This window comes from Macaca nemestrina, chromosome 2 (assembly GCF_043159975.1).
Source record: "Macaca nemestrina isolate mMacNem1 chromosome 2, mMacNem.hap1, whole genome shotgun sequence".
Taxonomy (NCBI): domain Eukaryota; kingdom Metazoa; phylum Chordata; class Mammalia; order Primates; family Cercopithecidae; genus Macaca; species Macaca nemestrina.
This window is the reverse complement of record NC_092126.1, coordinates 35,332,326-35,344,679: the sequence shown is the minus strand read 5'-3', so window position 1 is coordinate 35,344,679 and position 12,354 is coordinate 35,332,326. Positions and strand designations below refer to the sequence as shown.

Below are 12,354 nucleotides of genomic sequence, written 5' to 3'. Positions count from 1 at the left end.
CTGACGGGCTTTTTTCTGAACCGGACCCTGCAGGTCTTCCGCCTGCTGATGCATTAAATTTGGGGATGGAAGAGGCTTCTGCCTTGTTCCTTTCGCGCAACGATGACCATGGCTTTGCTTTCTTTAACATTGAGGCCTCCAACTCTGACGCTGACTGGAGAACTGAAATCCGAACACACATTGGGCTCTTCTGGCACTTGGCTAGAGCTAAAACCTCCAGCTACAAAGGGCAAGCGTTGCTCAGCAACGGCGGGTAGGGTGTATGTGGTTGGCTGGAACCAGACCCCGTGCTCTGGGGGCGTTGCCCAATCCTGAAGGACTTCTGCGCTCCAGACCTGTGGATTACGCTTTGCTGTGGCCTGCGGGGGCAATCATGAAGCTAGGTGCTACTGGCGAGCCCAATGTGGACGAAATGCTGCCCCAGCACAAGTTCGACAGCAAGTCCCTGGAGGCTTACCTAAACCAGCACTTGCCTGGCTTTGGGGCCGAACGTGAGGCTACGCTGACCATTGCCCAGTACAGGTATCGACGCCAGCCTTTGCCTCCAGCGGAAACAAATTTGTGCATTGCCTTTTCCTTCCTTTGGCCCTGGGTGGTTTCCGAAGTTTCTCCCACCCCGACTGCTTTTCCTGCAGTCGGTGGACGCACCCTGCAGGCATGAGCTGCTATTGCCTGCCTCCCGAATTCGATGCTGGGGTCTTCCCAATTGGAGGGCGGTAATGGAAGCGCAATAACGTTCACCATTCCACTATCCAAAGGAATCGTTGTTAAAGGATGGATTTATGTCCCTCGAGGATTCACCAAGGCAATTAAGGCTAGAAATTCTGAGAAATAGATGCCTTCTTTTGTAATACAACCATTAGATCTTTTTCTGAGAAGCTGGTGTAATTCCGTTTGATTGGCGGTATTCCGGGAGGCTGAGTTAATGACACCAGATGAAGGATCCGAATTCGAGTACTAGCTTTTCCACTTAGGAGGTCACAGCACCACTTTGGGCCTCAGGTTTTTTGAAGTGAGGTAATGCAACTGGGTGAGAGGATCCTGAGAATACCGTTCCCTACCGGGAATCTGGCTTTAGTCTGATGTTTTACAATAGATGATACATTCTTAAAACTTTATTCTAAAAATAACATTGTTACTAATACAGGGCTATAGAAAGAGTCCTATCATTCAGAAAACTGGATCTGTCACTTGCTGTCTGGGAGTTTAAATATGTTACATAAACACTCCTGAGAACCGGTTTCCTAAGTTGTAATACCTATTTTAATTAGTCTTATTAATGAAATGAAGTACCGTAATATAGGTGAAAGGTCGTAAAAATTGCAACAACACAGTATGCTAGTGGTATTTTATCACTGGCATTTATATTCTTTGACTACTGATTTTGGTGAAAATGAAAATAGTAATAAATGAGATTGATCAGGGAACATGTTAGGGTGTAGAATCAAAAGGTCCCATGTCCTAGTAGATATTGGAGGATGAAGGTAAAGGTGGAATAAAGAATAGCTGAGATTTCTGGGCCAGAAGCCTCGTGTTGTAACAAACTAAAACAGATCAAAGTTCAAATTGCAACTATTTCAGTTCCTGTGGAGTTTGGACAAGTTGCCCTTTGAGCATCTAGTCCTGCTTTGGCAAACAGGAAATAGTAACGTCCATATTGTAGGGGTGTTGAAGAGGTACATAACTGAAAGAGACTTAATTCTGAACCAAGCTGAATGTTAAACCATAATCGTGTTTAAAAAATGAAATTAGTTTGGTATAAAAATTGCCTCCAGAAATGTTGTATAAGCTTGGTTTGACAAATATATACAGAACTCTGGATCCCACAGAGAACACGCATTCATTTCTAGGACACGTGAAAAAGTTTATAAAAATTGAAAACACATAGGCCATGAAGGAAGTCTCAAAAATTCAAAATAATCAATCTTTATATTTTGAAAATATGTGTTTTGGCCAGGTGCAGTGGCTCACACCTGTAATCCTAGCACTTTGGGAGGCGGAGGCACGTGAATCACTTGCGGTCAGGAGTTCAAGACCAGCCTGGCCAACATGGTGAAACCCCCATCTCTACTAAAGATACAAAAATTAGCCAGGCGTGGTGGCATGTGCCTGTAGTCCCAGCTACTTGGGAGGCTGAGAGAGGAGAATCGCTTGAACCAGGAGAGGGAGGTTGCAGTGAACTGAGATTGCACCACCACACTCCAGCCTGGGTGGCACAGTGAGACTCAAAAAAAAAAAAAGAAAGAAAGAAAATGTGTTTTTTTAAATGCCAAAAGTTTAACAAAAGACAGCTAACAAATACATGTTTATAAATTAATTGATTCATGGATTAAAGACCCAATAATCTACACAAACAGTAGAAAACTGTCAAAGTTCAGTGTACAGAAGTCAACTACATTTCTCTACTTTAGCAACAGTTAAAATGTAATTTTCAAAAACTTATAAGAGCATCAAAAATATAAATTACCTAAATAAGAGATGTGCAATACCTTTGTAGAGAAATGATAAAACTTTTATTAGGACCTTAAAAAGAATTTTAAAAAATGAGAGATGTCATGTTGTTGAATAGGAATATACAGTATTGCAAACTTTTTTCTTCCAATCGATCTATTGATTCAAAACAATGACAATCAAAATCCTAATTTTTTTCTCTAATTTGAAAAAGTGCTCCTAAATTTTATATGTAAGAGCGAAGGGCTAAGGATAGAAGAAACATTTTTAAAGAACCACAAGTTGGGAAATTTGAATTAAGATGATATGATATTAGCACAGATATAGACAAACCAATGAAATAGAATAGAGAGTTGACAGAAAGACCCACATATTTATAGAAGTTTGATATGTGACGGTGTTGGCACTGAGAGTCAGTGGGGGGGAAAGAAGAACTTTTCAAGAAGTTATACTGGAATAATTGTTATCTGTATTAAGAAATAGAAATTAGACTCTTTATCTCACACAGTTCCAGGTAGATAAAAGAATTGAATGTTAAAGGCAAAACTATAAATGTTTAGAAGATGTGTAAGTTATTTTTATGACTTAGATAAGAAAATTTTTTAAAGACAAAAGCAGAAACCACAAAGGAAATGATAAATGTTCATTAAAAGACTTCTTAAAGTGAAAAGACAAAAGAAAATATTTTCAGTGCACATAATGGTTAAAATATTCAGAATATAACTATAATAGCTCACCAGAAAAATAGGTGAAAACTTGAAGGTGCTCAACTTCATTATACTGTAGTAATAAGGGAAATGCAAATTAAGAAAAAAACAACACAATGAGAAACCATTTCACACCACCAGATTGACTTCTTTTAAAAAATTTGACAATAGGCCGGGCACAGTGGCTCATGCCTATAATCCCAGCACTTTGGAAGGCTGAGGCGGGTGGATCATCTGAGGTCAGGAGTTCGAGATCAGCCTGGCCAACATGGTAAAACCCCATCTCTACTAAAAATATGAAATTAGCTGGATGTGGTGATGGGCACCTGTAATCCCAGCTACTCGAGAGGCTGAGGGAGGAGAATTGCTTGAACTCGGGAGGCAGAAGCTTTAGTGAGCTGAGAGTGTGCCACTACCCTCCAGCCTGGGTGAGACAGAGGCAGACTCCATCTCAAAGAAAAAAAAATTAACAATATCAAGCATTGGTCAGAATATGGGGCAACAGGGACTCATATAGGGGTGTGAATCAGTATAGCTACTATTGAAAAACAACTTGACATGATCTTGTAAAAAATGAAGTTGGGAAGATACACATGCCATATGAACTAGCAGTTCTACTCATAGATGTATACTCCTGAGACTTTTCCTATACTAGAGTATAAGGGGACAATCTACAAAGATGTTCGTTGTACTGTTTGTAATAGCAAAAATCCAGGAAACAACACAACGTCTATAGAGAATGGATGAATAAATTGCAGTGTATTCACATAATGGAGTACCATACAATAGTGAAAATGATTCAGCTGCAGCTATACATAACACAGAATAAAAAACATGAAGAAATGAACAGTATATTGTGTACAGAGATAAACTTCAAGGGAATGATAAATATAAAATTCAAAACAGTAGTTATTCAAGGGGAGGGACATACAGAGTTTCAAAGACAGTAATTTTCTCTGGGTAGTGAAAGTCGTGTTTGTGGCATTACTATTCCTCATGCCTTACCAATTTTGTAAATACTCTTTTTATCTGCAAGATTTACTTTTAAAATTTGCAAAAATTAAATCCTATTGGAAATATAAAATATTTAGAACTAATCAATAATGAAAGCATTATATGGCTTGATACAACAAAACTTGTGATTTGCAGCTGAGTGCCTAATATGTGTATCTAGCACTGTCTCAACCACTGAGGATATAACAATAATCTTGCCTCCCTGGAACTTCCATTTTATTTGTAGAAGACAGACAGGAAAATCTACTTCTGAACTTTACAATGTAGAAGTTGATATGTAACATGGAGGAAAAAAGAACAGGGAATATTTGGGTGTGGGGCAGGAAGGCTTCCTTGAGCACATGGCATTCAGCAAAGACTTGAAGAGGGATGAAAATGTGAGCCATGTAAATATCCAGGAAAAGTGGTTCCAGACAGAGGGGACTGCTAATGCAAAGGCCCTGAAAGGGGTGTGTGCCTAGTGTGTTGAGGAAACACAGCCCAAATGCCTGAAGTAGTGTAAGCAAGGGCAACAGGGACCCTGTCAGGCAATGTAGAGACTTCGGCTTTTACTTTGAATTGAGGTGGGGAGAGACTTAAAACAGGCTGGAGCAGAGGAGGGAAGTAATCTGTCTTAAAAAAACAAACAAACAAACAAAACCCAGAATCTCTGCTTCTTGTGTAGAGAGTTGACTGAAGGGGCCAAGGGCAGAAGCAAGGACACCAATGTATTACAGTGTTCCAGCAGGGAGATATTAGTGGCATGGATCAGAGTGGTAGTGTAGAATAGGTGAGAAGCGGTCATAGTGTAAGTATGCAGTCACATGCTGCATAATGACGTTTTGGTCAATGACAGACTGCATGTATGGCAGTGGTCCCATTAGATTATAATACTGTGTTTTTACTGAACCTTTTCTATGTTTAAATATGTTTAGATACACAAATGCTTATCATTGTGTTACAACTAATTGCCTGTAGTATTCAGTACAGTCACATGCTGCACAGGTTATAACCTAGGAGCAGCAGGCTGTACCATAGAGCTCAGGTATGTCCTGTCGGGTTCGAATCAGCCTACTTATGCTAACTCCAACCAGCCGAGAAGTTTCACAGTGAATCAGTACCAATTAAAGGCATAAGAATTCACGGTTTATTGTGTGGCTTCCACACAACAATCATGTAACTCTATCCAACACACATAGGCAGTAATAGAGAGGGGAAACACAGCAAGTAGCTTGGGAGACCAGCACACTGACTGAGAAAACCAGGTTTGGTTTTCCTCAGAATGCCCACTGACCCGGGTGGTGGGTAGCTGCTCTTTTCCCAGAGGGCTTACCACAGCCAGAGGAAAGGAGGCCTCAGAGTTCTCATGGGCAGGGATTCTGCAGGCATCTCAGCCATGTTTTTGGCTTCTCTGAGGCTTTTACAGCTCCCCACAGAAGTGTCCATGGCCATTATCTTCAGCTAACTTTTAGCTTCACTTTCTTGTCAGGTGTCGGGGTGCCTGGCCACAGCAGATGCTATCTTATCACCTCAGTCCATATGCTTACTACTCTGAGGGGTCAGTGATTTCACTGTAAGCTGAGTCACCTGTCATAAGTGACTCAATTTTGAGACATTTAGGATCACAAAACATAATTATGTATCAGTGCATAGTAGGCTATACCATCTAGGTTTGTGTAAGTGCACTCTAGGATGTTTATATGTGACAAAAATCACTTAACATATTTTCTAGAACATATCTCTGTCATTAAGCAATGCATAACTGTATTGTGAAGGATTTACTAACTGATTAGATGTGGGCTAGGAAAGGAAGAGATGAAGATTATTTCATTTCTTCCTTGGTAACTTAAAGTATAGGGTTATTATGAACTGAAATATAGATGACTATAGGAAAGCAGATTTGGGGGGAATTTGAGGAACTCAGTTTTGGAGTGTTGAGTTTCAAGGTGCCTTTTGGACATCCAAGTAGATATGTATAGTAAGCAATTGGTTATATCTTGAGGTTGGGGCAGCGATCTGGACTAAACATATAAATTTGGGAGTCATCGACCAAAAGAAGATATTTAAAGACATGAGATCGAAGATCTTAGAAAATAGTTCACGTAGAGAGGAGGTTTGGAGACTGAGTCCAAGGCACCCCAATATTAAGAAGTTGGCAGATTAAGAGAAACCTACAAAGGAATCTGAGAAGAAGTGGCCAAAGAGGTGGGGGAAAACCATGGTTTGTATTAGTGATCTTGAGAAAGTAGTATTAATGGAAAGAAGGGAATGAAAGCTTGATTGAAATGGGTTTAAGAAGATAGGAGGATGTGTAAACTCTTGAGGAGTTTTTCTACAAAAGGAAATAGAAATGTTTTAAGTAGAGGGGGAAGTGAGGTCAAGACAAAGCTTTTTTAAAAATAACATCATATTTGTATGCTGATGACAATAATCTAGAAGAGAAAATTTTGTGTAGGAGAGAGACCTGGAAAGAAATCCTTCAGAAGGCAGGAATCTAATATGCAAGAGAAGGGGCTGCCCTTAGAAATGTGCACATCCTTCTGCAGACTCTGGAGGGAAGACAGAATATATGGGTACAGATTATTGTATGCAGTAGATACAGTAGTGTAAGCTTGTGGAAGTTCTCATCTGATTGCTCCTATTTGCTCGTTGAAATAGGAAACTAGGTAATTAAGTAGCTGAGAATGAAGATGGAGAAGAAAGTGTTTGAGGTTTGAGGAGAGAGAATTATGAAACAGCCATCCAAGAGAATGGGAGAATGAATGAGCTAAGGAAATATGATTGCCAGATGCGGTTCATTTTGAGGTTTGCTGAGGTCATGAATTTGAAGCAAGAATAGATATTTCAGTAGATATTATTAATGCTTTGTCCAGATCCTCTTGGATCCTTTCTTAGTGTTGCTGTACATATCTTGCCTTTGTTGGTTTTTGCTTCCAATGAACATGGCTCTTTTTTTCGCAAACTGCCCTCAGGCTGCTGGAGCACACTTTGCTCTTACTGTTGTAGTACCTGAGATGGACCTTAACCACTAGTGATTCGGAAGTATGAAATCTTCATTATCCTTGCTTCAGAGACATGTTTTGAACTTCGACACGGCAGAGTTTTCCCATTATCTTTACCCCCACCCACACACTGGTGAGATCAGGCTGAAGCTACCCTCTAAGGGACTTTGTCTTAGACCACACCCCTCGCTTGTCTTTCTCCCCTTTCTTGACCTGCTTCCTCAAATTTTTTATTAGTTCCCCAAACATTTCCTTAATAAGTCACTTGTATATAATTTTTTTTCTCATGATCTGTTTATTGGGAACCTAACCTAAAACAGTAATTATGACTGTATGTGTCTTTCTTCAGCTATGGCCAGTTATATCACTGTAAGCAAAAAAAAAAAAAAAATGGATTTAACATGGATGGAAGTTTTGCCAAGCAAACACCATGAAGTGAGGAAAGGGCAAGTGAAGTGTACTGAAGGTACTTCAAGGTAGTGGTTATATAATTTACTATCAAATTTAACCTAGTTAAGAAAGAATGTATTAGTCTGTTCTTATGTTGCTAATAAAGACATACCCAAGCCTGGATAATTTATAAAGGTAAGAGGTTTAATGGACTCACAGTTTTACATGACTGGGGAGTCCTCGCAATCATGGCAGAAGACGAAGAGCAAAGGGATGTCTTACATGGAGTCAGGCAAGAGAGAGTGTGTGCAGGGGAACTCTCCTTTATAAAACCATCAGATTTCATGAGACTTATTCACCATCATGAGAACAGCACAGGAAGGACCCACCCCCATTATTCAATTACGTCCTTCCAGGTCTCTCCCACGACACGTGGGAATTGGGAATTATGGGAGCTACAATTCAAGATAAGATTTGGGTGGGGACACAACCAAACCATATCATTCCACCCCAACCCCTCCCAAACCTCATGTCCTCGTATTTTAAAATGAATCACGCCTTCTGACAGTCCCCCAAAGTCTTATTTCAGCATTAACTCAAAAGTCTACAGTCCAAAGTCTCATCTGAGACAAGGCAAGACCCTTCTGCCTATGAGCCTGTAAAATCAAAAGCAAGTTAGTTACTTCCTAGATACAATGGGGGGTACAGGCATTAGGTAAATACACCTGTTCCAAATCAGAGAAATTGTCTGAAACAAAAGGGACTACAGACCTGATGCAAGTCCAAAATCCAATGGGACAGTCTTAAAGTTCCAAAATGCTATCTCTTGACTCCATGGTCACTTGACATCCAGGTCACAGTGATGCAAGAGGTGGGCTCCCACAGTCTTGGGCAAAGGACATGGTCGGGGGATATGAGGTGAATGGCAGTATGATCAGTGGACGGTAGGTCTAGGATTGAAGGATTGTTGGAATTGAGGTACTAGCAGGAGTGAGTGGAAAGGCAGGAGGTCAGAGGTAGAAATGTTTAGAAACTAGGATTATTCAGTGCTTTTACTGTTGATATTGCTAAAATGTAGGGTGTAACTCAGAATTACTGGCTGAGATAGTGTCAAGGAAAATATCACTGGTGGAGAAAAATTAAGGAGCTTATTGGCCTAAATGTTAAAAGGGACATCTGTGTAGATTTTGAAATCAGGAATGAAGACAGGAGTAGTGTGAATTATAGTAGTAGTGAATATGCCAAAGTCCTTAAGAAATGAGGGGAAATGATCTGAGAGTTAGTAGGTGACTGCAAGAAAAAGGGGTAGAGGGTGGCAGAGTCTCATGGCCTGAGATTCAAAGCTGAGGGAAGAATTTACACAGGAGGGAGAGCAAGGAGTCTGGAAGTGGCAGTGAGTTTCAGGAAGGATATAAACTCCATCCAGGCTTACTAGAAGACTGATGTGGGAAAAACATCTACCACTTAAGAAGCCTACAAAGGAAACAGGATTCTCATGGAATATTCAGGTTTTAATTAGAGCAAGGAGGTAAAGGGTCTATTCAGAGAAGATATTGAAGCTGTATGGAATTGTGAAAGACTGTGAGTTCCAGGGGCACAGTGGAAGGATATCAGGCGTTGAGGGGGTGGAGAAGATGTGGGAGAAAATAGGGAATGTGCAGAGTCTTATGGGAATCACAATTCAGTAAACAAGTATAAACGGGAATTTGGGACTTCTGGTATTGATGATATAAAGAGGGGTAAAGAGCACAGTGAAACCAGTTCTGGTGGTCTCAAGGCAGCAGTGCTGTCAGTGATAGGAAATGGGAAGTGGTAGGTAATTATTGGGGCTGGGGAGGGACAGTCTTACACTAAGTTAAGTAGTCCGGACTCACTGTTTTTCTTTCTTCTTTTTTTTTTTAATCATGCCAATTTTAAAAACCTTTGTCCTGTGTCACGAATTCTATTTATCATGTGGATAAAGTGCAACTGTATGTCCTTACCCTGTGTATATTCAGGTATTCAACAATGTCTAATAATATATGAAATAGCAGCTCAAGTATGATTTAAAAAAAAAAAAAACTGTCACTAAACTGACTTCCTACAAATCAGAGTCCTTCAGATTTCATGACTGTGTGTTCATGTTCAAACTTCATGTTGAGTTTTGGTTGGCTTAGTCTGTTTCTGTAGTCATGGTTCCAGAAGACGCACCTCTAGAGGATGGGTAACCACTTCTAGGGAAGTCCCTAGCAAAGCACCTAGCATGGTGCTAGCTCTGGTACACTGTGATGATGGAAGTGTTTGGACACTCTCCAGCTCTTTTGGCTGATGTTAAATTCTTCCTTCTCAGTAATGAGATTCTTGACCCGTCATTGATGACTCCATTGCACTTGTCAGGAGTCTTCCGTTTGACTGTATCTTTGATTCTGCTTTGCCATCTCTCATTTTTCACTGTGGCCTATTGAATACATAGGATCTGAGCAACTTCTTAAGAGAAACTCTGTCTGTTTGTTTCTTGTTTTCCGGCTTTGTACTTTTATGCCTCTTGGACCATATACTCAGTGTTTCCATGGGCAAACACTGGGTCATTTGTCTTTTAATCTTCTTTTTTTCTGATCTCTTATCAACAGCAAATACATTTGAGATGCTGTTGGCATCAATATAAAAAGTTTTTTAAATTTGTGGAAATCCAAAGGGTTCAGGAGGAATGCTTGTGAGTTCAAATTTGCCAGGATGGTTGTTATCCTTCGTCACTGCTCACTCAATATCATAAACCTTAATGAGCAAACCAAACTGGTTGTCAGAGTAGATAGTTGGTGAAGGTCTGAGTCTGCTTAGTGGTTTTATTAAATGCACTTGATCAGAATAGTCATGAATCCACCAGTCATGATTTCCACCAAAGGAAAAGGAGTAAAATTAAAAAGCAGCAAATCCTGAATATTTTCAAATCTCTGCACAAGGGATTAGATGGCTTCTTAGATATCCACAAACATAACGGATTCCCTTATCAGGGCCTGTGCTTTTCTTTTTTCGTTCCTTTCTGTTAAAAAAATTCCTATAAGAATTTCTGAGTTTCTAAAGCTTAGAGATGCAGGTAGATGCACCCTCTAGGAGGATGCCATGAGTCTGAGACTTGTTAACCGTGACATAAATAAAGGGTTAAAAAACCTTTCTCCTGCTCTGTGGATAAATGTATCTAAGTTTCTAGCTCTATAATTCTGAAAACTTGGTAAAGGTGGCATATCAGATGTGTTTCCAGGCAACATTCCTTATGGTAAAAATAACATCTAATTAGTAAACTGCATCTGAACTGGAAAGTCTATAAATGAACTGTTTAAGTATCTGGTGGAAAGGCATAGCTTTGGGCTTTCCTAAGTGTAGAGGATTATTTCAACTAGTCATGTCTTTTGCTAGGGCCCTGGAAGCTGGTGCCAAAAGACTGCTACTACAGATAATGGCTTCTGTAGGGCATGAGGCTTTACTATGATCTAAATGTTTGTGTCCCTCAGAAATTCATATGTTGAAATATTTACTCCCAAGGTAATGATATTAAGAGGTGGGGGTCTTTGGGAGATGATTAGATCATGAGTACAGTGGCCTCAAGAATGGGATTCGTGTTATAAGAGAGACCCCAAAGAACTGCCTTGCCCCTTCCACCATGTGAGGAAAGAGCAAGAACATGCCGTCTATAAGAAAGCAGGTCCTCACCAGACACTGAATCTGCTGACGCCTTGATTTTTGACTTCCCAGGCTCCAAAAATGTGAGAAATAAATTTCTGTTGTTTATAAGCTACCCAGTCTATGGTATTTCATAATAGCAGCCTGAATAGACTAGCAGCCTAAATAGACTAAGACTTCTAAATCAAGGTGGTACCCATACTCACCCATTTCCTGATCTCATTCCCTCTTACCTGAGCTGTCACCGAGGGGAAATGGGGGCATGGAGTAAACCCTGGACTGCTGCAAGGAGTCTGCTGAAGAAACTCATCTGATGCCGCCATGACATCATGGCGTTTATGCTCCTAAGGGAACCAATGCTATGGATGGCTTAGTAGGGTCTCGTGAGATTGTCTGTTTAAAGTCTTCTCTAACCAAGTAAGTGTCCATGGCTGCACACTTACATGCAAAGATTTTCTATTTGTTAATGGAGGTTGGACACATCAAAAGTGCTATCTCTTAGGTTATAGATCAACACATTTCTCTCAGCACCAAATATCTTGTCCAAGAACTAATCAATAGTTATGACTATTGGCTCAATGATGATTCTTACATTGAGACCATCAGTGATTCCAGACTCTTTGGAGGCCTGATGCTTGGAGTGGTTAAATTTAGCGAGTACTGTATTGACAGTGTTGACAATGATCCTCCGATGCAAATGGGCTTCTGCAATTTTTTTTTTGTCTTTGTTATAACCATTTTAGATACTTCCTCAAAAGAGAAACTTTTGTTTTTGTTTGTTTTTGAGAAATTCATATAACATAACATTTAAAAATTTAACCGTTTTAAAGTGTATAAGTAGTTGTTTTCCATATATTCACAATGTTGTACAATCATCACCACTATCTAGTTCTAGAACATTTCCATCACCCCCAAAGAAACCTCATACTTCCCAATTTTTTCCACCCCCTATCCCTTGCTGCTACTAATCTACTTTCTGTCACTATGGATTTGCCTATTCTGGACATTTCATAGACATGGAATCACATAATATGTAGTCTTTTGTGACTAGCTTCTTTCACTCAACATAATATTTTCAAGATTCATCCACATTTATTCCAAAGGAATAAAATGAATCAGCATTTTATTCCTTTGTATTGCCAAACAATAGTCCA

The 12,354-nt window shown here is 39.9% G+C and overlaps 1 protein-coding gene across 1 annotated transcript in view; it reads left to right on the top strand.

Moving 5' to 3' along the window:
• The first annotated feature begins 138 nt into the window (after positions 1-138).
• The window catches only part of LOC105490369 (acyl-CoA dehydrogenase family member 11), a 97,613-nt gene continuing 85,397 nt past the window's right edge, over positions 139-12,354 (top strand). Inside the window, exon 1 of the mRNA XM_011755892.3 lies at positions 139-522. Within this exon, the coding sequence (XP_011754194.2) occupies positions 263-522 (260 nt within the window). The 5' untranslated portion in view covers positions 139-262. The remainder of the gene's footprint in view (positions 523-12,354) is intronic.